At 43.7% G+C, this 24,128-nt stretch overlaps 1 protein-coding gene across 2 annotated transcripts; it reads right to left on the minus strand.

Moving 5' to 3' along the window:
* Nucleotides 1-1,094: 1,094 nt before the first annotated feature.
* CENPN (centromere protein N) lies at nt 1,095-23,920 on the minus strand. 2 transcript variants are annotated; one of them, XM_045988224.1, is made up of 12 exons: nt 23,754-23,920; nt 20,769-20,949; nt 19,106-19,151; nt 16,650-16,709; nt 15,892-15,968; nt 8,973-8,978; nt 8,802-8,861; nt 8,383-8,484; nt 7,063-7,126; nt 4,772-4,884; nt 1,959-2,085; nt 1,095-1,733 (listed from the first exon to the last, which is right to left on the minus strand). In XM_045988224.1, exons 2-12 carry the CDS (start codon nt 20,937-20,939, stop codon nt 1,651-1,653), a joined length of 909 nt encoding a protein of 302 aa, XP_045844180.1. In that variant the 5' UTR covers nt 20,940-20,949; nt 23,754-23,920; the 3' UTR covers nt 1,095-1,650. The 2 variants fall into 2 exon arrangements, with proteins under 2 accessions (XP_045844180.1, XP_045844179.1); XM_045988223.1 differs by having other exon boundaries at nt 8,802-8,978.
* Between the last annotated feature and the right edge of the window lie 208 nt (nt 23,921-24,128).

A 24,128-nucleotide genomic window follows, 5' to 3' on the forward strand; every position in this document is an offset into this window, starting at 1 on the left:
CTTTGTCTGTACTCTCTGATCCATCTGTCCCCAAGGCTGCATCTGAATGCCGTATGTGTCCCTGGATCACCAAGTACGTAACAGAAGTTCCTGTGCAAGACAGCGGCCTAGGAAGAAACTGAACTCACCTCTTCCATGGGATAGACCAAATTGTATCTATTTAAAGAATCATTCCTCCTAAAGAAGAACTGAGGGCCCACTGAACATCAAGTACATAACAGATAAAGAGTTCCATGTATTCTCATTTCCTTAAGTAGATGCCTCTGTCTGGGAGGCCTGTAGGGTACAGCCTCAAATGATTCCACTATGGCTAGATATTATGATTAGTGTTTTCCTTGTTCAGGCTCTAACTGCAAATCACTGCCGAGCACCAAGGAGGGCTGTGAGCCTGTGAGAATCCATCTGGGAACCTGCAGAGCCTCTGTGCAAACCTAATAGAGGGCTTCAGGCACCAAGCAAAAATGCCTACCACATGTGTGCACATAGGGACAGATGCTCCATACCATGTCTATGTCTTCAAAGAAATTAGCATTACTGAGCCCCTGCAGACCCAGTGCCTCACTCTGAGATAATAGAAGTGTCCATGCCGTTTGCTAATTATGTCTAAAAATGTATTCTTCCCATATCTGTAATTTATAGACGATACCATTACATTATAGAACTGTTCAGCCCTGCCCCTCTGACTGTATTTATGTATCAGTATATTAAGCCGGTTTTGATTTTCATCAAAAGTAACAAATGTACCAGTTTTTAAATATCTTCATTCACAAATTGGTGTTCTCTTCTCTGTTTTGACCACTGGCTGACTTCAGTCTAACTGTTCAACTTTCTAGCAGCTGGAGGCACCTGATTTGTGTGTTGTTACATGGCTATTTTATCCCTGGCTTTATTCTGTCTTCCTTGCTTTTCGTTTGCTTTCCTATTTGCCCAGAGTGCCTTGCCTTTTCATTTTATCATCATTGTAATATATGTTTTTATACCCCAAATCTTTTGTGGAACAAAATAGGAACTATATTTTGAAGTGTTATTAAAAAAGACACACTATGAGATGATCACTGAAAAATTTCCATCAAAAGTAACTGATACCCCAGTTTTGCAATCTTTATTCACAAATCAGATAGTATGGTGAGTCTGAATGTATCATAAAACAGATTACAGAAAAGTATCATGTTTACAATGAAACTATTATTTTATATAACTGAATCATCTGATATGCGACCTCCTGCAATAACCTCATGGACCCAACTCTACCTTCGAATGGACCTATTTTATGATCTTCCTAGAAAGTTTTGAGTTGAGGATGGTTCCTTGCTGCTGCTTTCCAGGATCCAAGGTTTCAGACAAAATCCTTGGAAACAAGCAATTAGAACCTGATCTCTCCAGGATGGTGGAGAGATAGGAGTGAGAAAAAGGACATGTCATTCTTTAAAGGCCCACAAGTGCTATGCTTTGCAAGATATGGGGGAGACAGTACATAGTGGAGGAGGAAAGAATCAGTCCCAACAATTATACTGAATGTTTCTGAACTGTCAATTTCAAGAATTAATTCCTAAAACACAAGTTCATAAACAGAAACTATCCAGCTAGCTGTTGACTGAAATTCCTAGGAAAGAGTCAAAGAGATGCTGTACTTACAAAACCACATATATCTTATTTATCTCTAATTTTAAAATAATTCATTCCCTTGTTGGGTATGCAAGTAAGCAATGGAGAAAGCGGTGCATCTGCAATACCTGAAATATAAAAAAAAAAAGAAAAGAAAAGGAGTCAGTTTAACAATGGCCGAGATTCAAGGGTGGATCACGGACCCCCATGAGGTGTGGAAGCCAAACACGCAAAATAGGGCAAGAGGGGATAGTGGACCGGAGCCAGGAGAAAGCTCAGAGGTAATCAGCCAGCAAAAACAGAGGATCAAATGTAGTGTGTTGTTAATTCTGTAAGATAAGCTGACTACTTACCAGCTGGTGCTAAGGCTTTCAAAGCTTCCAGGAGATGCGGGCTGGAAAACTTTATTAGGCACCGGAGGGGCTCTTTTCTCTCTGCCAAGATGTCTCCATTGAGGTCACTTTTGAATTTTGTTTCAAGCTGTCAACACATACATTTACAAATAATTACTAAATACATCAGCTGGAATGGTAAACGATAATGAAATGAGGTTTGCATTTTGTTAATTCTTGTCATCAAGAAATATGGAGATTGTGGGGGTGCGGGCCATTTAATTTGCGAATTGCAAACGCAGAAGGCAACCAGTGTGTCAAAGGGTATCACACACAAAACACTTTGGTGCTTGACACACAGGGACCTGGGAGGTGAGCTTGACCCTCTGGGGACCTTTACCTGAGCATTTAGTTTGCAGTCCCTGGTTTGTTTTTTTTTTAAGATTTTATTCATTTATTTGAGAGAGAGAGTGCGAGCTTGCAACCATGAATGGAGGGAGGGGCTAAGGGAGGGAGAGAGGCAGACTCCCCGCTGAGCAGGGAGCCTGATGCCTACAGGGAGCATGTGGGGCTCAATTTCAGGATCTGAGCCAGAGAGAGAAGCCAAACCCAGGCGCCCCCTAGTTTGCATTCTTCTTCTTTTTAAAATTCAATTCAATTAGCCAACATAAAGTACATACTTAGTTTCAGATGTACTGTTGTTCAACAATTTATCATTTGTGCCTAATACCCAGTGCTCATCACATCCTGTTGCATTCTTTTTTTTTTTTTCCAAAGATTTTATTTATTTATTTGACAGACAGAGATCACAAGTAGGCAGAGAGGCAGGCAGAGAGAGAGAGGAGGAAGGAGGTTCCCCGCTGAGCAGAGAGCCGGACTGGACCTGGGGCTGGATCCCAGAACCCTGGGCCTGACCTGAGCGGAAGGCAGAGGCTCTAAACCCACTGCGCCACCCAGGCGCCCTCCTGTTGCATTCTTAAAGGCAAATTACCACTATCTGTTGTAATCTGTCATTTTGATGTAAAAATGTCATGTCTTCTGAGTCACAACCATGATTTCTTTTTACATTATGGAAGATTTCAGAAGTACACAAAAATAAGGAGCACAGCATAATGATAGCCCATGTGCACATCCCCCAGCTGAAACCATGATCAATTCACAGTTAGTCTTGTTTCAACTATGACCCCACCTCCCTTCTCCTTATGGACCACCGCTGCTGGATTATTCCGAAGTAAATGCAAGACACGATACTTTTCCAATGGTGAATATTTCAGCAGGTATCTCAAAAAGACCTAAGAAGACCTCTTTTTTAAAAACTTCACCCCCATAACCTTGCACACCTAAAAAAAATTAGTAACAATCTACCAATCCTTTAATATCAAATATCCAAGTACTGATGCTTTAATAGGTACTTGAGTCTTAGATTTTAATTTTTTTTTTTTAACTTAAAGGGACTTTTAAAATTTAGAGGCAGTATGCTGAAATATTTAGAGGGTTAGTAATGTCTGTGACTGTTGCAAATGGTGCAGAATAAATCAACAAAAAGTAAGTAAATGTGGCAAAACGTTAACAGGTGGGGAATTGAAGCAAAGGGGAAGTGGGTGTTCCTTGTGGTATCCTTCCAGGTGTTCTGAAGGTTTGGCATTTTTCAAAATAGAAAGGGTAGGGAAAATTCGTAGAAGGTATGAATCAAGGTGACCTTGACTTAGAGAGTAGCGATATTCTAAACTGTATATATGGGGAGATTCTTGAGGATTCTTATTCTCAATCAGTGGTTCTCTTTAGTGGGCCGAATCAGCCAGAGGGCTGATGGTTGGGTCCCACCTCCAGAGTCCCTGATCCAGTAGGACCACGGGGGGCCAAGAACCTGCATTTCTTACTCATTCTCAAGTGATGCTGATATGGTGGGTCCAGAGACCACATTAGGGAACCAGTGTCTTAGAGTATGGGCTGTTCAAAGGAACTGGGTCAAAACTTCCATGAAGGGGCCCAAAGTGAAAGATATCAACTTTTCCCACTAAAGGACAAATCAAAGAAAAGAGGTATTGGGCCTGAGTGATCAAATCAGTGATGGATTTAAAGCATTGCCTGTGGCTGTAGGGGCTGCTAAGCAGAAAGGATTTTATGGAGGGCAGGTGTTAGGAGTATGACCACAAGTATTAGATTAGGGCAATCGTGATATAAACCTTGAATTCTTCTAATGGGGGGAGTGGGCTTGCCCCAAAGCTGGGCCTCCTGGTGGGCAGCAGCACACTTCTGGAGTGAGGTAGGTTTGTAGGATTGACCAGGCTACTGGTTTTTCTCCTGGGATGCCGACTGGGCTATGTTATTACGTGTTTATTCATTCACTCTTTTATTCAACGAGTATTTGTGTGCACTGACTACAGGTAAGTGTTGCTCTAGGTATGGATGGACTAGAGGTATAGCCTGCAATCTTCTCCCCTCAAAAATACAGATTGTGGCCAGTTCCACATAACCAAATTAATATGTAAGATGAAAGAAAAAGGCAAAGTCATGATTTCTAAAAGTCTCCTTTGTTAACAGAGGCACTTAATCAATATGATAAAGAAGTCCATTCTAACTCATAATTCATCATACAAAATTAAAGTGATACTGACTACGCTTACTGTGGTGAGCCCTGGGTTATGTACAGAATTGGCTGTACGCCCGAAACTGCCGTAACGCCGTGTGTCAACTGTATTCAATAATTAGGAAAGGAATTAAAAAAAGAAAAGAGTGATAAAGGAAGATAAGAGTTTCTCAGAATTGTTTTCCACTTAAAGTTTTAAAAACATGTGGATAACTCGTAGTTCACGTTTATAGCAATGTCCCACCTTATACTGTGCAAATTCTAGTCTTGGTTGAGGATAGTCTCCAAAAGTTTCTTGAGTCACTCTCTGGACTCTCTCTTTTTCTATTCTGTTTTCATGAATGATCCGTGAATCCACTATAAATGGAAGATTTCAAAAGAAAACAGGTATTAGAAATGTATTTCAGCCATAAAATATCCTCTCCTCATCCCTAAGCTTTCACTATACTGGCCTCATTTAAAAATAATGTTTACTGTTTCTTCTCTTGATTGCAGTAATTCCTTTTGTAGGAAAGTTGCAAAGTGCAGGCTGGTAAATAAAAAAAAATCCTGCATAATTCTACCAAGGCAGAGAAAGCACTGTTAACGTTTTAATAAATTTCTGTCTAAATTATCATATAGTCTCCATGGGGTGCCTGCGTGGCTCAGTGGGTTAAAGCCTCTGCCTTCGGCTCGGGTTATGATCCCAGGGTCCTGGGATCGAGCCCCACATCAGCTCTCTGCTTGGCAAGGAGTCTGCTTCCTCCTCTCTCCCTCTCTTTCTGCCTGCCTCTCTGCCTACTTGTGATCGATCTCTATCAAATAAATAAATAAAATCTTAAATTGTCATATGATCTCCCTGATATGAAGAATTTGAGAGGCAACGTAGCAGGGTTTGGGGGGTAGGGAAGGAAAAATGAAACAAGATGGGATCAGGAGGGAGACAAACCATAAGAGACTCTTAATCTCACAAAACAAACTGAGGGTTGCTTGGGGGAGGGGGGTAGGAAGAGGGTGGTGGGGTTATGGACATTAGGGAGGGTATGTGCTATAGTGAGTGCTGTGAAGTGTGTAAACCTGGCGATTCGCAGACATGGGGCTAATAATATATGTTAATAAAAAATAAAAAAAAATTCTGTCTAGCCTTTTTTCTTAATGAATAGAAAGATATATATTGTCTAAACTGGAATTATAAAATACACACAATTTTGTATTTTGCTCTCTTCATGTGAAATCACTGGCAGTCCTTGCAAAATGTTTACTCATAATTGCTGTGCCATTTCATTCGATTGCCAGATCACTGCTGAGTGATAGGACAAAGTTCATTTCTAGAAATCTAGATTGTACCCCACCACTCTTCTCAACTTTCTGGTCTGCTACAGAAGTTTCTTAGATTCTTCTCCTGGGTTTTCCACAGAGAGACTCCTGCCATCTGCGGGTAACAACACAGTCCCAACTCTGATTATTCAAGAAGGAGTTTATCCAGTGGATTCAGAGCTAGGGCTCCAGACTCCGACAGATTGGAATTTTATGCCTGGTTTTGGTGATTCCTAGATGTGTAACTTCGCCTAGCAAGTTACTAAACCGTTCGGAAACCCAGCTGTCTGCTAAACAGGGATTTTTCAGGGGACTGTGATGAAGAGGAAGGAAGTGATACCTGTAAGTGTTCGAGTGTGGTGCTTGGCACACCAGAAAGTTAATTTTTGTAAGGGTTATTATTTGATGCTCTCATAAATTCTAAAAGGAACCTATGGTAGCTTATTATCCCTTTTCTTAAAAAAATTTTTTTTTTTTTTTAAAGATTTTATTCGAGAGAGGGACACCTGGGTGGCCCAGTTCATTAAGCATCTGCCTTCAGCTTAGGTCATGATCCCAGGGTCCTGGGACTGAGCACAGCATCAGGCTTCTTACTCAGCGGGGAGCCTGCTTCTCTCTCTGCTTGCCGTTCCTTGCTTGTGCTGACTCTCTCTCTCTGACAGATAAAAACATTTTTAAAAAATCTAAAAAAAAAAAGATTTTATTTGAGACAGAGATAGTGAGACAGCAAGCACGAGTGGAAGGAGGCAGAGGAAGTGGGAGGAGACTCCCTGCTGAGCAGAGAGCCCACGTGGGACTCGATCCCAGGACCCTGAGATCATGACCTGAGCAGGAGGCATTCGCTTAACCGACTGAGCCACCCAGGAGCCCCTTAATTTATCTTTTTTTTTTTTAAAAGATTTTTTATTTATTTATTTGACAGACAAAGATCACAAGTAGGCAGAGAGCCAGGCAGAGAGAGAGGAGGAAGCAGGCTCCCTGACAGGCAGAGAGCCCGATGCGGGGCTCGATCCCAGGACCCCGAGATCATGACCTGAGCTGAAGGCAGAGGCTTTAACCCACTGAGCCACCCAGGTGCCCCTAGTTTATCTTTTCAACAGAAAGTTAATTTTCAATTTTTCTGAAAGCAGTGGATAGTTCTGAATCTGGCTCCGAGTGATTAAATGTTTTACCAAGTAACAGAAACCTAGAAAGGAATGATGTGTTCCAAATTTCGGTTTTATCTTAAAACACACATACTATGTATATCCAGCTCCAGGGTTCTGTCCTGCAGAGGTACAGTGGAGTTGTGAGTTTCAAAGTTCTAAAAAAAAAAAAAAAAAAAAAAAAGAAGGAAAGAAAGAAAAAAAAAAGTGAATCTTTGCCTGATTTTAACATCTTAAAACATGAGTAATAAATGGTTTTAGTACCTAACAGTGTGTCGAATCTTTATTTTTTTTCAACCAAAAGAGATTTGAGGCCACATCCAGGCTGAGTTAAGCACTTCTCCCAGACAGGAGACTGGCAGAGACTGCTGGGCCAGCAACATGCCTGTTTTGAATGAGGAGTTCGGTCCTTTGTTAGCATAAAAATGGATCTGGATGAAGCCCGGGTGGTAAAGCAAAAGCTAAAGGAATGCAACGTGCTGCTTCAGCTTTATAGCTCCGTCTTCATCACTGTGAAATACTCCCCAAGGCTCCTTCTGGAAAAATCACTTTCCTACTGAAGTCCGTCTCTCAATCATTTTTCCCTTTGCGGCCGATGTTTTTATAATTAAGTGCGTGACAGTGTGAATTATCCTAGGGATGCAAATGTCACAGCAGAACACGTGGAAGGGTGGTGGGTAAGAGCGGGTGGTTGCTGTGGGTGAAAACCACTAACTTCATGTTAGATTTTTTTCTTTAAAGAGTGGCTGGCAGAGAGCTGTCACTTCTTTCTACTTAGGACAGATGAAAATACGTAAGTGTAATGTACCTAAGGGCTCAAAGGTAGACCCAGAGCATTAACCATCCACCTACAGGAGTCTGAACACGTGAGCACACTGCTGCCACGCATAGGAAAAAACGACCGAGTCTGGAAGGTCAGATCCCTTCTTATCATTAAAGGAAATAATGCATTCAAATAATTTAAACCAACAGATTAATTATGGGACTTCGTAATAAACCAGTGCTTTCTCCTTTCCTTCTAACTCTTGTATCACTTGTATGACCGATAGGACAAAAATGAAATCGACTTTCCTCTTGCATAATCGAATAATATAATTAGCTTCGAAAGATAGTATCGAGTTACTCTAAAGATAAATTCTAATTGGAATAGCTGACTTGGAAATGGGGATCTGTAACATAAACTCTAACGACTAGGGAACAGTATAAAACAATGCGATTATAACAAGAAGAAAGTGAGGCACTATGATTTCCTTTCATGTTAACTCACTGAAAGCCTTCTCCACTTCAGTAATATCTGGAATGATCTCCTTTTGTCCGAGGTGGACTTTCCCACCTGCTCAGACACGTCTAAGTCAATCAAGTGTGAACCAGAAAATGGAGGTGTAACTTGAAAGAGCATCACTGATAGGCTCACCCGATTATACTGTTTAAAAACAATAGCCTTGAGAGAGTCCAGATACCGGCTTCTGAGGTCCATTTTCACAATCTTATGGTGATTGCTGGCAACTGTCAGCGCCTGGAAGTGAAAATTTGCCAAGACTATTAGGATTACCCAATATTTATAGTATTATAGCCCAATATTTATAGTATCTATAATTTTTGGTTGAATTTTTGCATTAAGCACACATTACTTCTAGATGAAAAGACAGAGAGCTCCAAACCAATGCTTGTGCCATGCTCCCACTAGTAGAACAGTTTCTGCTCCTTATTTTAGGAAATCAAGAATTATATGTGGTATTTTATATAAAATGCTTACTGAGCAGTTTAACCCTAAGCAGACCTCTGAAATAAGAATAATAAAAATATTACAGCCTAGGGTACTTGGTTCCCTACCTGACCCAGAAGGGGCATATTGCTTTTCAGCAGACAGGAGGAAGTGAAGGCGTAGGGAGTCTGGGAGTAATACACCACATAGACAGGTTTGTACTGGTTTGGCTTTTTATACTGTGTTCCCCAAGCAATTCGAATCCATACGGCATTCTCCTCAGCATCTCGGAAACTTACCATCACCTTAAAAAAACCAAAAAAAAAAAAAAAAAACAAAAAACAAGAGTTAAGTTTCCTAATTAAAGTCTGTGGCACCAGGGGCCTTCGCTGACTCAGTTGGTAGAGCATGGGAGTCTTGATCTCAGGGTCAGGAGTTTGAGCCCCACATTGGGTGAAGAGATTACTTAAAGAAAAAGAAAATTCACATTAAGAAAAAATGTATGGTACCAGCAAGCGTTCCTTAGGGGTGAAGGATGTCGCCGTAACCTTGCACATAGGCTGAGACCCAGCAGTCTTTCTACTTTTTATTAGAGTGTTTGGGGGATCTTTGGGAGAAGATTTTGTGGTTGCTTTGGAAAGATACATTTATGCCTTGCAGAGTCTTTTGGAGGGAAAACAAATTTTAAATGCTACAATCAGGGTATCACAATTTTTCAACAATTTCTTGGGCTTGTCTCTAAAGAACCCTTTTCTGATATGTATGATTTTATGAAATAAGACAGCCTAACAAATGACATACCTGTTTAATAGTGAGGTTTTTCAGCATCAAACACAGACCTATTGTGCACTGTAAATTTAATAGTAAGATTTCTATGTAGTAATGGGCTCAAATATATTAATCTTAATGCTTGTATGCATTTAACTCAGATGGTAACAATTACTCTAAAGTAATGTGGAAAGAATATAGAAAATTCTATTTCGTGGATAAAACACAGATCTTTCTCAACTTCTAAATGTGACTGCCAGTTGGTTTGGAATTTAATAACATGTTCCTAGATTCTTAACTTCCCCTCGATTTAGCTTCCCCCAGGGAGGTCAGAATCCAGATGGAGGCATCTGAGACAGGTGCATTTGGCTTGCCCACACCTCTTGACTTCCTTCCCCTTGTACCTGACTCCAGAAAAAGCAGGCTGCAGTGTGGCTGCTGGCATTAGCAAAGAAGGCAGTTATTCCAACGCTGCCCACTCTTTATTTGGCTGCTTTCCCATATTCCCTCAGGGTACGAGACAAAGAACCCTCCCTGGTCTGGGGTGCAGACTGCTCGGAGTACGTGCTGTGCGTGGAGCTGTCTGACCTTCCCAGAAGGTCAGTGAGCAGCATAGCCCTTGGCCCCAACAGGCACTCAGTGGACCTTTGCTGGCTTGAATGGAAGAGCCTGGCAGGGTCTGATTCTGAATAGCCTCTTTGTGTCACATTATAAAAGCAAAGCCCGTCCAATCGAGATTGAATGCGGTATGTGGAGGGCACAATTTTACCAGAGGGAGAAAACTGATTGCACTCAACATATTCAGGTAATTTCTGTAGCCCAGAATGAGGATAACTGAAGTAAAGCCTCATGGAGAAGCTTAAAGAGCTCTGTGTCCTCCTTATATTGGATGCAGAGTTGGGCACACATGCCTAAGTATATACTTGCCCGGAGAGAGGTGCTGTACCACTTATCAAAATTTTCATAAGGCTCTATAATCTAAAAAAGGTCAAATAAAAAAATCAATGGGCTAAGAGAAAAGGATATTCACAGAGTCAGGATAATCCTGGCCCAGATGGCTTTCAGATTCTGTCTCACTTTCTTCTAGTAAAGATGACTTTCAGATCCCCTAAGAGGCAGGGCCCAAATGCAGACCTCGACTATTTTCCCAAGAAACTACCTTAATAGATATTATCCTTCAGTAGCCAGGAGAAAGCATTTTTCATTGAGGATAGCTCAGATAAATATTGTTCAGGCTTAACCTGGACACTTGCTGGCCAAGGGTCCTAGTGGTTTGGTTAACCTGGGACTGTCCTGCTGGCCAGGGTACTCTGGCCATAAATTGTTAGAATTGGCCACGACCCACAAGCTCTTGACATACTACAAACAAGTTTAGTGTGGGAATCAAATGAAGCTTACAAGGAACAGAATGGCTACATATTTAACCATACTAATATATTTAGTACAGACTATCATATGAAACTACATGATACATAGGTATAAAAAAGGAGAGTAAATGTACTACCTTTTTACAATTGAAATATATTTTTTAGCTTTTGTTTTTTTTTTTTTTTTAAATATTTTATTTATTTTGACAGAGAGAAATCACAACTAGGCAGAGAGGCAGGCAGAGAGAGAGGAGGAAGCAGGCTCCCCGCGGAGCAGAGAGCCCGATGCGGGGCTCGATCCCAGGACCCTAGGATCATGACCTGAGCCGAAGGCAGAGGCTTTAACCCACTGAGCCACCCAGGCGCCCCTAGCTTTTGTTTTCTTTCCCTGTAAGTTTTATTTTCTTTTTAAAGATTTTATTTATTTATTTGACAGAGAGAGAGAGTGAGAGCAGGAACACAAGCAGGGGGAGTAAGAGAGGGAGAAGCAGGCTTCCTGCTGAGCAGGGAGCCCGATGCAGGGCTCGATCCCAGGACCCTAGGATCATGACCTGAACTGAAGGCAGATGTTTAACCACTGAGCCACCCAGACACCCTCTCTGTAAGTTTTCTAAAAACATTGTATTTTGAATAGTTTTACCTGGTCAGATATACAGTTAGTCTCTCTTTCTCTTTCTTGAGTGCAAAGACGTGCACACACTCAAAGGCTCTGGATCTGATCCCCTGTAGCATCTCTGCCCATCGCTCCCCAGGCAGGCTCTCAGACCAGCTTCTCTACCCAATTGGCTCAAGGGCTTAACTTGCGGTCCCGGGTTAGAATTCAGGGTGTCTCTGAACTAACTGAAATGGAGCGTCTCCTTCAATTGTGAAGGTAGGCAACAAAACAGTAGAATGTTAGGACCTGTTACTTTGTTATCTGTAGAAATCCCAAATATTTCCTTGACACATTATAACTGTTGAGCCTGCCCCAAAAATACCTTTTATGCCCATCAGTTGAAACCAGTTGTTTTTAGACTTACTCTGAGATCATTTACTGTTACTAAAGAAGAACATGAATTAGCACAACTTGGTATTTTAACATCTTAATAATGGTATTTTAATGTAGTTGGTTTTCCTTACAATTCTATGTATTTTATGATAGCATTTAAAATAATCTTGTAAGAAGTCGTCTGTAACTTTCACTAACAGCAAAAGGGGTCCTTGGCACAGAAAGGTTAAGATGTCTATCCCACAGCAGCAGGCAAGTCACTTTTCAGTCCCGGAGACTCGATGTGGCCTGATATCACCAGCATCAGCCTTGGGGCTGCTAGTTATGAGGAAAGTGAAGTCGAGCTAGGAGTCCCCCGTCAACTGAGAAATGGGGTTAGCACACGTGGGCTAGCTCAGAGCAGGGGAGACAGAGAAGACACAGGGTGGTGGGCCTTTGCTGCCTTTCAAGCAGGAAGACGTGACTAATAAAAAAAAGCTCTTTTGTTCTCCCATCCTTTCCCACTCACTAGTCTGCCTGAAATTCATTCTGGAGGCAAAAGCTTTTAGAACACAGCGGTGATAAAAGAGGAAATCTCACAACCGAAATACGTGGCCATTGAAGCAGGAGGATGTGGGAGCATTTCACTCTTCTCCTAGAACGACTGGGCAGGAGGCGTGGGGTTCAGACAAAAGAAGTTCCCAGTGCCAAAGAGAAGGGCAGGAAAGACTGTCGAGGGGGAAGAGGGCATTGAAAGCGAGCAGGTCTCTCTAGGCTTCTGATGCGGGGTGAACAGGGCGGGAACATGGTTGCGAGTGTTTCTCAGGAGGAGTTAGCCAGTCATGTTCGGCTTCATCCAGAGGCTGCTTCCACAAGGGTCTATCTATCCCCATTTATGGACAGCTGGCTTGGGATTCAGTGCCAGTAAGGCTCTTTGTTTAAAGAAAACCAGGTGCACATACCATACCCACAGTCCAGATGGGACTCTCCTTTAATCTCTGAAAAGGGCGTAATTTCATGGTAAGAATATTTTTTAAATAATATAATAAAAAATATCAACTGAGGAACAGAGTAGCAAAGAGTGCTTATTCATAAAAGAGAAAAAAAAAAACAACCCAAAAAAGGAGAGGCATACCTTCTCTTGGCTCCCAATAACCCTTGAATTAATTTACAAATGAAAGTGGGCCCACACTCAAAATGATGAAGATTTTGTTTTGTTTTGTAAACTTGATAAAAATGATTCTAAGGTTCATCTTGAAGAACAGTCAGGACATTTTTGGTAAAGAAGAGTAATTGCTGGTAGGGACAGGGTTGCCTTGCCTTAACGGTTATTAAAATATTTTACAAACTACAGCATTAAAGGAATGAAGATTTTGCAAAGAATGTGCCCAATCCATTCATTCCCAGCATTTGTTCCGCCCTCGCTCACTCCTGTCAGAAGGGAGCAGGATGGTCAGTTTCCTCTCAGGGAGACTATGGGTAGGGAGGAAGACTGACCATAAAAGCAGGAAGTGGGAGGAGTATGGTGACAGGGGAACTGCCATCTGGGTGGGTCAGGGAGACTCCCTGAGGGAGACCTAGTTAAGTGGAGGCAGAAGGATAGGGAGGAAGGGAGGAAGGGAGGAAGGGAGGAAGGAAGGAATGAGCTGTGTGTAAAGACCAGGTGGTCGGAGGTTGTTCCAAGGAGAGGGAACAGCCTAGGGCAAGTTCAAGAACTTGAAGATTGGTTCAGTTTGGCTGGAGCTTCAGATTAACCCCCGAGAGGCAAGCAGTGGATCAGGAGTGCATGAGCAGAAATGAGGAGAAACAGATCATGAGTAGAATGTAGACTGTAAGAGCATGAACGAATCAGAAGGATCCAATGATGATAAACCAGTAGAAAAAGCTACATCAGTCAGCAAATGGTGTTGGGGCAACTCATTCGCTTCTGAAAGGGAAGAGGTGACTGACTCTATGTCTTCCTCCCTCCTCTCTCCCACTAAAGTTAAGTTCCCAGAACCGAAACTCACGGGGGGAAGACTGCAGAAGCTTGGGGAACGCTCTAGCAAAGGGCAGAAGGAAAGGAAAGTAGTTGGTCATGGAGACGATGAAGAGCAGTTTAGGATGGCCAGAAGACAAACATTCAGGATCAAGAGGGTCCAATAGCCGATTCTCTTGACAGCGTGACCTTCCTGAGCATGAGAAATTGCTGTTATGTGACTGGTACACAGCAGAGCTTGAGCCGCGAGAGCCAGTCAGTGTAGACGTGAAGAGCATGAGCTCAAGCCACCTGCCTGGATTTCCACCCTGGCTCTGGCGCTCACCACTGTGGGACCCACCTTGCTTCATCAGTAGGGTTCAGTGAGTTAGTGACCGGCAAGGGCTTAGCCCCGAGCCTGGCATGCACCCGCAATCAGCGCTGCTGTTGAAAGAGAACCATCCATGGGATTTTGTGACGTCACCGGTCCCTCTGAACAGGGAGGTTCTCACACTTGAGCGGGCATTAGCATCACCTGGAGGGCTTTGGCCCACTCCTACTGTGTCTGAGGGAGCCCAAGTCTTTGCCTGTCTAACATGTTCCCAGGTGATGTTGATGCTGCTGGTCTGGGGATCACACGAGAACCGCTGTCTTTCACAACTCCGCTTCGATATGGAGGCGAGAGCAGTAGCTGAATGCAAGGGGCTTACGCATGGGCTGGCAAGGACGCATTACCCTTTCAAAGGGTCTTTCTGAAAAGGTTTTTGAGGGGGCCAATATATTCCCTGTCCTTCTGGACCCACCGAGAAATAAGGCAAAAGAGTTGGTAGGCGGAGGCCAACGCATACTCCCGAGTGGTGGTGGATCCTACCTGCAGGCAAGTGACCCTCCAGATAAGAGAATCCAGTCAGGCAGAGCTGCCCATATGGTCACTGACAGAATGACTCCGGGCCGCCTCCCGTGCAGGGGCTGAGCCGGACCCAGGGGAAGAGAGAATAGGTGTCCCGTGGGCATGACTGTTCTTTAGGCCATGTTGGTGGTCCTGCCAGAAAAAGGTGAAGGGGACGGTAAAGGGGGCCAGCACCACTGTGCCCGTGGACATATCAGGAGCAAGAAAAGAATATTTCCCTCCAAGAGTGTTGTAGAAAAGACAGAGCTTGAGGATGAGGATGGGGAGGGGATGTCCTTCCACCGACACTTGAACATGATTATAAGCAGTAGAGACTTCGAGTGTGAAACAGAACAGAGAACGGCAAAGCAGAGGCCTTGTGGGGGCGCAGGGGATGGACTCCAGCCTCACACAGAAGGGACGCTGGTGAGAAAGGAGATGGGAGAATAGGCCAGGGACAAGGGGGTAGGTAGAGGTATGGTAGAAGTCATAGAGGGTGCGCTGAAGAGATGGGAAGCCGCAGTCAGGGAGTTTGTGTGCGGAGAGGGAACACTACTATTCTGCAGAGGACGGCTAGAGCACAGTGACTGGGACAGGTTTTTGGGAGTGTCTTGCTATGCAAGGAGGACTAAGGCAGACCAGAGTGGGAAGAGAATGAAGTAAGGGAAGCTACTTAAAAAAATGATTGCCTGAACCTACAACAAGATATTTGGTAGTGGGGCGCCTGGGTGGCTCAGTCAGTTAAGGGGCTGACTCCTCTTGGTTTCGGCTCAGGTCAAGACTCAGGACTGTGAGATCGGCCTCGCCTCAGGTTCTGTGCTGGGAGTGGTGCCTGCTTAAGATTCTCTCCCTCCCTTTCCCTCTGCACCCCCCCCCCAACTCTCTCTCTCTCAAAAGGGAAAAAAAAAAGATACTGGGTGGTACTTGTGGAAGTGGAGCAGCAGCTAAAGATTCTAGGGGTGTGCTAGGCTGCCCTGACTGGCCCTGGAGCCATCCGCCACCCGTGGCTACTGCACGAAAACTCACTACAGTTACGGAAGATTAACATTCTAGTTCCGCGGTCACACTGTCCACATTTCAAGGGCTCTGCAGCCACATGAGGTTAGTAGCCGGTGTCCCAGACAGTGTGGATGCAGGACATTTCCACCATGGCGGAGGGCACATGGAATATTACTAAGTAAAATTCTTACACACACATAAAAAAAAAAAAAAACTGCACAGATGCCTTGACATTGAATTTCATGGAAATGCAGGTAAATTTTATTCTTACGTTTTTTAATGCTCTCTGAAGAATTTTCACAAATGAACTTTTGAATTGTTCCATATCAAAAAGGTCAATGTCTTCACCTGTCAGGGTGAAAAGAAAAATAAAGGCAAATCAAGGGAGGACGATGTTCAAGAAATACATCTGCAAAGACACTGAAGGTGAGCATTTCGCGTGACCTCAAAGAGCCACAGCGATCAAATCACACCAACCAGTACCTCAGACAGAGGATCACCAAATGTATTTCTCATTTTTCCCACAAAAGAGCAATTTTGAAATTACTCATTTGAAAGAAGAGACATTTAAGAGGAACATACTCCTCTTCATTTTAAAATTCCCAGAATATCAAATACAGATGTTCAATTTAAACCACTGAGCCACCCAGGCGCCCCCAGATGTTCAATTTAAAATGGTGAACATGGGGGCGCCTGGCTGGCTCAGCTGGAAAAGCACGTGACTCTTGATCTCGGGGTTGTGAGTTCGAGCCCCATGCTGGGTATACAGATTACCGAAAAATTTTTAAAAAAAATGGAAGGCATTGGGACTCCTGGGTGGCTAAGTTGGTTAAACGGCTGCCTTCGGCTCAGGTCATGATCCCAGCGTTCTGGGATCGAGTCCCACATCGGGCTCCGTGCTCAGTGGGGAGCCTGCTTCTCTCTCTGTCTCTGCCTGCCACTCGTCTGCCCGTGCTTGCTTTCGCTCTCTCTCTCTCTGACAAATAAATAAATAAAATCTTTAAAAAAAAAAAAAAAGGAAAGCATTACCTGGTTCTTTACTCATCTGAAAAACATCCCAAAGTTTCTGGTGCCGATGAAACTGAGTATCTGAGAGAGGGAGGAAGAACTGATTACTATTATATCCTAGAACCCCCAAGGAATGAGCTTATGAATACTATTTTAAGCATGTATTCAACATAATATGACACCAGAGAAAATACTAGTAATTTACAAATTAGGGTGTATACATTTTTATTTAAAATATAACTTTTATACGGATTTTATTTTCTCCAGACAACTAAAATAAATCATGAAGAATTAGTGATATAGTCAAGATTTGGCATTTACTCACACTTTGACCATTTCTCCTCTTTCCACATGAGAATACTCCCCAGAACATGGCACTCTCCCAGCATGACAGGGAGGCCGTGCTCCCCATGACTGGCCGTGGCACTGGCTGTTCCCTTTGTCAGGAGCCCTCGTCTTCTAGCTGGTGGTACACCTCATTCTGGTCTCTACTGACAGGCCACCTACGCAGACTGGCCTATCCTGATACCCTGCCCAAACTCACCCGCCCTCCACCCTGCTTTGGTTTCCTCTGTAGCACTCACCACTACCTGAAGCCACGCGTGTTCCTCCCACTCACTCCACCATGACCAAGCTACCAGCAAATCGGGTCCACTCTAATCCTTGTAGTTCTTGGTGCCATTCAGCTCTCTCCATTCCTCCCCGCCACCATCACCCTCTCACCCAGGCTACATTCCTCTCTTGCTCAGATGCGCTAACAGACTCCCTCTGTTAGAGGTCCCTCCCATCCTCCTTGGTCTCTGTCTCTGCACTGGGAGCTCTGGAAAAACAAGAACCTGATTCTTTCTTGCTCAAAATCTTTAGAAGGCTTTGCATTATTCTTAGAATAAAGACTGAAATCCTTCAAGAGGCCTCTAAGTCTCCGTAGCATCTGCCTACCTATGCCTCATTTAGTTTGACCCCTGAGCTCCCCTTTCCCGCCTTCTTTCCACTCCTCTGCTTAACCCTTCTACTCCAAGACTTCCAGCTCTGTGCCCTTTGCCCTCCTGCTCCTTAACTTCCCTTCTCCTCTATGCCTAGTTAATGCCACTCTTCCTCCGGCTCTCAGCTCATGTCCTTGAGGAAGCCTTCCCCAAACCCTCAGTGTGGCAGATCCCACTCTGCTCTCCCAGAACCCCTCTATGCTCTCCTTCATAGCACCTGCTACCGTCTGTAAGAAGGCATTTGTGTGATTAAGCAACCTGTCTCCTCCATGAGATGGTGACCTCCTAAGACATAATGAATCATCCTGTTTGAGCCACCAGCACCTAGCACGCAGCCTGCCATGCAGTGGTGCTCAATGAATATTTGAACAAATGTGTGAGAAACGGGAATTACGTGGATCCACCTTTTATGGTCTAGGTATAATCCAAATCCCTGAAAATTAGACTTAACTGGAGGCAGATGTGTAAATGGATTCAGTTATTTCATAGGTGGAGCAAAATATAAAGCTGATTTTTGTTACACACCAGGTCACAGAAAGTAGTTGATATAAATTGATGATCATTAGTAAATACCAGGCTTTGTTCTAGGAACTTGACCAGAAGTCTTATTTCATCCTCATCACAACCTGATGCAATATCATCCTTATGATATGGGTTTGTCAAATGACAATACTGAGGCACAGAGATGTCAACAGCCTCCCCGAGGACTCACAGGGAGACAAGGATAGAGCCACGGACTGAATCCAAGAGATCTGGCCCTGGGGCCTGTGTTCTTAGACCCTATACTCTGGTGCCTCCTGACGAGGAGAGTAGATGTCTTAAAAAAATACAGAAAAGAAAACTAGGACACAAAGGGAAAAACCCATAGAAAGGGAAGGGGAGGGGAGATAACAAACGCTGTAATAAGAAAAAATTCTTGTAAATGTATTTTCAAGTTCTGTTAGTAACAAAACAAAGCCTAACAAATATCTGCTAAGTGCTTCTGGTAGCCAGCGACCGCACTAAGAGCGTTCTAAGCATTATCTTGTTTAAGGCTCTGAGCCGCAAGTAAAGTAGGTATGACTGCTTTCTCCTTTTACTTAGGAGGAGTCTAGGATCAGCAAGGTGATGGGACTCAGGCCAAGGACACGGGACTGGTGAGTGACACAGGAGCGACCAAACCTAGGTCCACCTAACTAAAGAATCAGCCCTTACGTACAGAACGGCCTCACTGATGAAACAGGACTGGGTCTTCAGGGGCACCTGGGTGGCTCAGCTGGTTAAGCATCTGCCTTCGGTTCAGGTCATGATCCCAAGTTCCCGGGATCGAATCCCAGATGGGGCTCCCTACTCAGCAGGGAGTCCGCTTCTCCCTCTTCCTCTGTTCCTTTCTCTGCTCTGCCCCCTGTTCCATCTCTCTCACTTGTTCACTTTCTCAAATAAATAAATAAAATCTTAGAAAAAAAAAAAAGAAGCAGGACTGGGGAAGTCTAACTACAAAGCACCGACACTCACAAATGATGTCTAAAAGGGCGGCATCATGGATACTTGCACGCTTCTCCTGAAAGAAGAGAGAAAATACTTCGTGAGCATGGTGATAGTTTGGTTCTGCTCCATTCACAGAAATTTTAGGGTTCCTTGAGCAACTGTGTCCAGTCTATGCTGTCCTGCCGAGTGTCTCTGTCCGCGCACTCCCCCATTCTCCACCCCCGCCAGCCTCCTGTTCCGTTTTCCGATCAGCTGTACCCTTCTAAACTTCCTCTGCATCAGGGGCTCCCAGCTGGGCATGACTGACATTTAGTCGGACAACTCCGTGTGTAGAGGGCTGTCCTAGGATGGTCAGTAACGTTCTGGCCTCTACCCACTACAAGCCAGGAGGGTTCCCACAGGTCTGACATCCAAAAACATCTCCAGACATTGTGTTCTCCGGGAGACAAAACTGTCCTAATTGAGAACCGCTGCCCTACGACATACATTTTCTTTCTTTCTTTTTTAATTTTAGAGATTTTATTTATTTATTTGACAGACAGAGATCACAAGTAGGCAGAGAGGCAGGCAGAGAGAGAGAGGGGAGGAAGCAGGCTCCTTGCGGAGCAGAGAGCCCGATGCGGGGCTCGATCTCAGGACCCTGGGATCATGACCTGAGCCAAAGGCAGAGGCTTTAACCCACTGAACCACCCAGGTGCCCCTACGACATACATTTTCATGTACATAGTGTTTCTCAATGCTATATATAAAGTTCTAGCTTATCCTTTTTAACATCTGAAGAATATTTTGTTATATGGATGTGTCATTATTTATTCTCCTACATAGAGCTGTTTCCAATTTTTTGTTTTTTAAAAAAAGGGTGTTTAACATCTTTGTTTATATATAAATATTTATACATTATATTTAAGTATATAAATGTTTATCGATTATAACACTTATATATACTTCCTAGTTTTTTATTAAATTTTTTTAAATATAAATTTCCTGCAGTGGAATTGCTGGGCCATAAAGAGGATTTATTTAAAAGCAAATGAAGGAAGAGCATACACGAATATGAAAGTTCCATACTGGGGTGCCTGGGTGGCTCAGTGGATTAAGCCTCTGACTTCGGCTCAGGTCATGATCTCCAGGGTCCTGGGATCGAGCCCCACATTGGGTTCTCTGCTCAGTGGGGAGCCTTCCCCAATTCCCCCGCCTGCCTCTCTGCCTACTTGTAATCTCTGTCAAATAAATAAATAAATAAATAAATTAAAAAAAAGAAAGAAAGTTCTGTACTACACTTGCTACTTTTCTGGAAATCTGAAATAATTTTAAATTAAAAAGCAAATAAGTTAATAAATACCAGTGAAAGATGGGGTCTCTCTCCACATAACTTTACCAACCCATTTGAATGTTATTTTTTCATCTTTGACAATCTAATAGGTAAAAAAAGAATACTGCTCATTCTTTTAACTTGTACTAATTGGTTTTTCTCCCATGGTGTTCACTTTCTTACTGATTTGTAAGGCTTCTATGTAAGTTGCAAAGGCTAATCAAAAATTAGTTTCTTCCTCACTGGAGTAGTACATAACCAGCATTCCTTCATGGCTTAGCAGCTGCCTTAAATCTCTTTTGGACTCAAAAAAGGAAGAAAGAAAAAAACCAAAGAGGGAGTATGGTGCTTAAGGTTCTTCATTTTCATCACTGTTACCTCACAGAGCAGAACCAAGTCCTGAACAAGATATTCCTTTCTCTGCCGGAAGTTTACAGTCTGCAGCTGCTTTTCAGACAAAAAATCCCAGGCTTTGAGGATGGGCATCATTTCAGTCATTGGAATTTTCATGATGGTCCTCTTGATAAACTCGGCAAGGGTTTCATCCATCTCTTTGGCACTTTAATAAAAACAAAAACAGCCCAACAAAGTATGAACCAAATATAAAAGTTTAACTTAACTGAATTTTTCAGCCCATTTTTAGCCAGGATTTTGATTTATAGGTCAAACACCCAAATGTTTACCTTTTTTTAAAGTACTCTGCAAAGAGTGTTTCAACAGGTTTTTTTTTTTTTAAATAATTTATTTATTTATTTGAGAGAGAGACAGCAAGAGAGAGAACATGAGTGAGGAGAAGGTCAGAGGGAGAAGCAGACTCCCCGTGGAGCTGGGAGCCCGATGCGGAACTCGATCCCAGGACTCCAGGATCATGACCTGAGCTGGAGGCAGTCGCTTAACCAACTGAGCCACCCAGGTGCCCCCAACAGGAAGGTTTTAACTATTTTCTCCTTAAGCTGTATACTTATTTTTACTTAAAATTTTTTAAAAATTTTATTTATTTATTTGACAGAGTACACAAGCAGGCAGAGTAGCAGGCAGAGGAAGAAGCAGGTTCCCTGCTGAGCAGAGAGCTGTACATGGGACTCGATCCCAGGACCCTGGGATCATGACCTGAGCCAGAGGCAGACACTTAACTAACTAAGCCACCTAGGTGCCCTATGCTGTATATTTAAATATGCTTTGGAGGTTTTAAAAATTAGTCTTCTCTCTCCTTGATTGGCTAGAGTATTTTGATCTTTTGATGGTAACGGTAAGTAAATCATTCGTTCATGGACTGATTCGCATAAAAAATCTGAGCACCTGTGTGTACCAGGCACTTTTGTGGGCATTGGGGATAGTGACATCTTTAACCGCAAAGTCTAAAGTCCCTCGGGGTATGGGGCATCCATTCTAGTGGGGAGAGAGAAGGAACAGGAAAATCATAAAATGTGATTAAATGCTACAGAGAGAATGGAATAGAGATAGGAAACTGTAGTTAAAATGGAGCAGGCTGGGAATGATACGGGGGTGGAGTGAGCAGTCCTCATAAAGAACGGGACATTTGGAGGACAGAGTGAGCCACATGGCTAGCTGGTAGAAGAACTTGCTAGGCAGAGGGAACAGCAAGTGCAAAAGTCCTGGGGCTTTCAAGGAACAGGGTGAAGGATGCTTCTAGTACCCCTCTACAAGAATCCAGGGTGTGACTTATTTTTTACCATTTGAGTGTTTGTTGAACACTGCGTATAATCTATTACCACGGCCCACTTCCAAAAAAGATGATAGTCAACAAGATTTTAAGAAGGTACTGAAAGCAGCAGTTAGAACACAAATAAACTATAACGAGTTGTGAAGGAGTAAAACAATTGAATTAAGAACATGAGAAGAGAATCAAGATCATGAAAACTGAGCCTGATTTGTTTTCTTATCCAGATACAGGACCAACTTCCCTTAATGGCAAAACTAAAATCCTTACCGTGGTCTACAAGGCCCTGCGTTTGCTTCTTGCCTCCCTCCCCATACCTACCGCTTTCTCCCTGGCTTTCTGAGCTCTAGCTACATTGGCCTTGAGTTCCTCTAGTACAAAAGAATCCTTCCAGAGATGGGTCATTGTACCTGCAGTTACCCCCGGCCTAGAAGTTTCTTTTCGAACATATTCACATGTGTGGCTCTTGTGAGGTCTTAGCTTAGATGCCTTCTAGTCTGAGAGACTTACTCTGACCGCCCATTCTAAAGGTAACTCACCACCTTCCATTGTTTATTGTCTTTACAGAACTACCTAAACTTATCTTGTTTATTGATTACTGTATTGCTTTACAATATTGAGCCACTAGGGTAGGAACTACGTTTGGATTATTCATGGCTATATCCCTAAGTGTGCCTGGGGATGTAAGCACCCTGGTGAGAATTAGGGCCCAGCAGCGATATTTCAAACCAACATCTGTCATCGAAAACACTGGATCTGGGGGAAAGCTTGTAAATATGCAGATTCCCGGGCCCCATCTATTTGAACTGGGAGGTGGGCGGGCACCCAGTAGGGCGTTACACCTTGCCTTTTTTTTTTTTTTTTAAAGATTTTATTTATTTGACAGACAGAGATCACAAGCAGGCAGAGAGGCAGGTGGGGGTGGGGGGAAGCAGGCTCACCGCCAAGCAGAGAGCCCGATGCGGGGCTCCATCCCAGGACTCTGGGATCATGACCCCAGCCGAAGGCAGAGGCTTTAACCCACCGAGCCACCCAGGCGCCCCTAGACCTTTAAAAAAAAAAAAAAAAAAATTGAGATCTTGCATTTTTAGAATGCCTCAGAAGATTCTTAATTCTGGGTAAAGTTTGCGAAATGCCTTTCTACAGACTTCTGGTAGGAGCACTCAATCTCACCAATAAGGCTGGTAAACCTCTGCGTAAACCCAGCTGATTCCCCGTGACTATCTAATTTCTTTTTACTTCTGGCTCTTCGTAGCACAGCGCTTGGCACATATCAGGTGCTCAAGACATTTGCTGGATGAACGTACGCATGACAAAAAAAACAACTCTTTCAGGATACTTTTCGGTAGATCTCCTCTTACACTGAGGATCTGCCACTCGAACATAACGAAGAACACGAGAGCCGCATGTACGGAAAAAATACGGAAGCCAAGCCTGATTAAAAAAAAAAAAAAAGAAAAAAATCAAAACATCCAACTCTGGGCAGAGCCTCACGCCATGCCTCAGAAAGCACATTATCCTGTCACGTGACAACGGGGGCTCTGGGGAGGACGTAATCCAGGTACGGCTCCGCCCCACTGAGGGCGGATGTGACGTCATGTCCGAGCGTCCCTGCCCCTTCTTATCCCAACTTCAACTGTCGTCCTCCACCCCTCACCAGAGGCCAAGCGCCAAACCCGTACCTTTGGACGTGTGGCAGTCGCGGAAAAGTCGCCCCACAGGTCTGGGCTGTGGCTTCCTCAAGGCTCTCGCCACATTCAAGGGCCCGATCCCACGCCGCGCGCGGATCTCTTGCAGTCAGTCATCGCCGACAGTGTCTTCTCAGCAGCTCTTCCCGCCCGCTGCGCCTTCAAAGCCACCAATTGCAGTTCCCGCCGCCCTCCAGCCCCGCCCCCTGGAGCGTGCTTCTTGGACTGTATCCTGGGCACAGGGGGATGCGTGGGAGAGCGGCAGAAGTGAAATTCGCCGAGTCCGCCCATCACCCTTGTTAGCGGAGAACGTTAGTTAAATACAGTTATTTTCAGCCCCATAAATCTTGCTCGTTGGTTCGGGTTGCT

Source organism: Meles meles, chromosome 19, assembly GCF_922984935.1.
Source record: "Meles meles chromosome 19, mMelMel3.1 paternal haplotype, whole genome shotgun sequence".
Lineage (NCBI taxonomy): Eukaryota > Metazoa > Chordata > Mammalia > Carnivora > Mustelidae > Meles > Meles meles.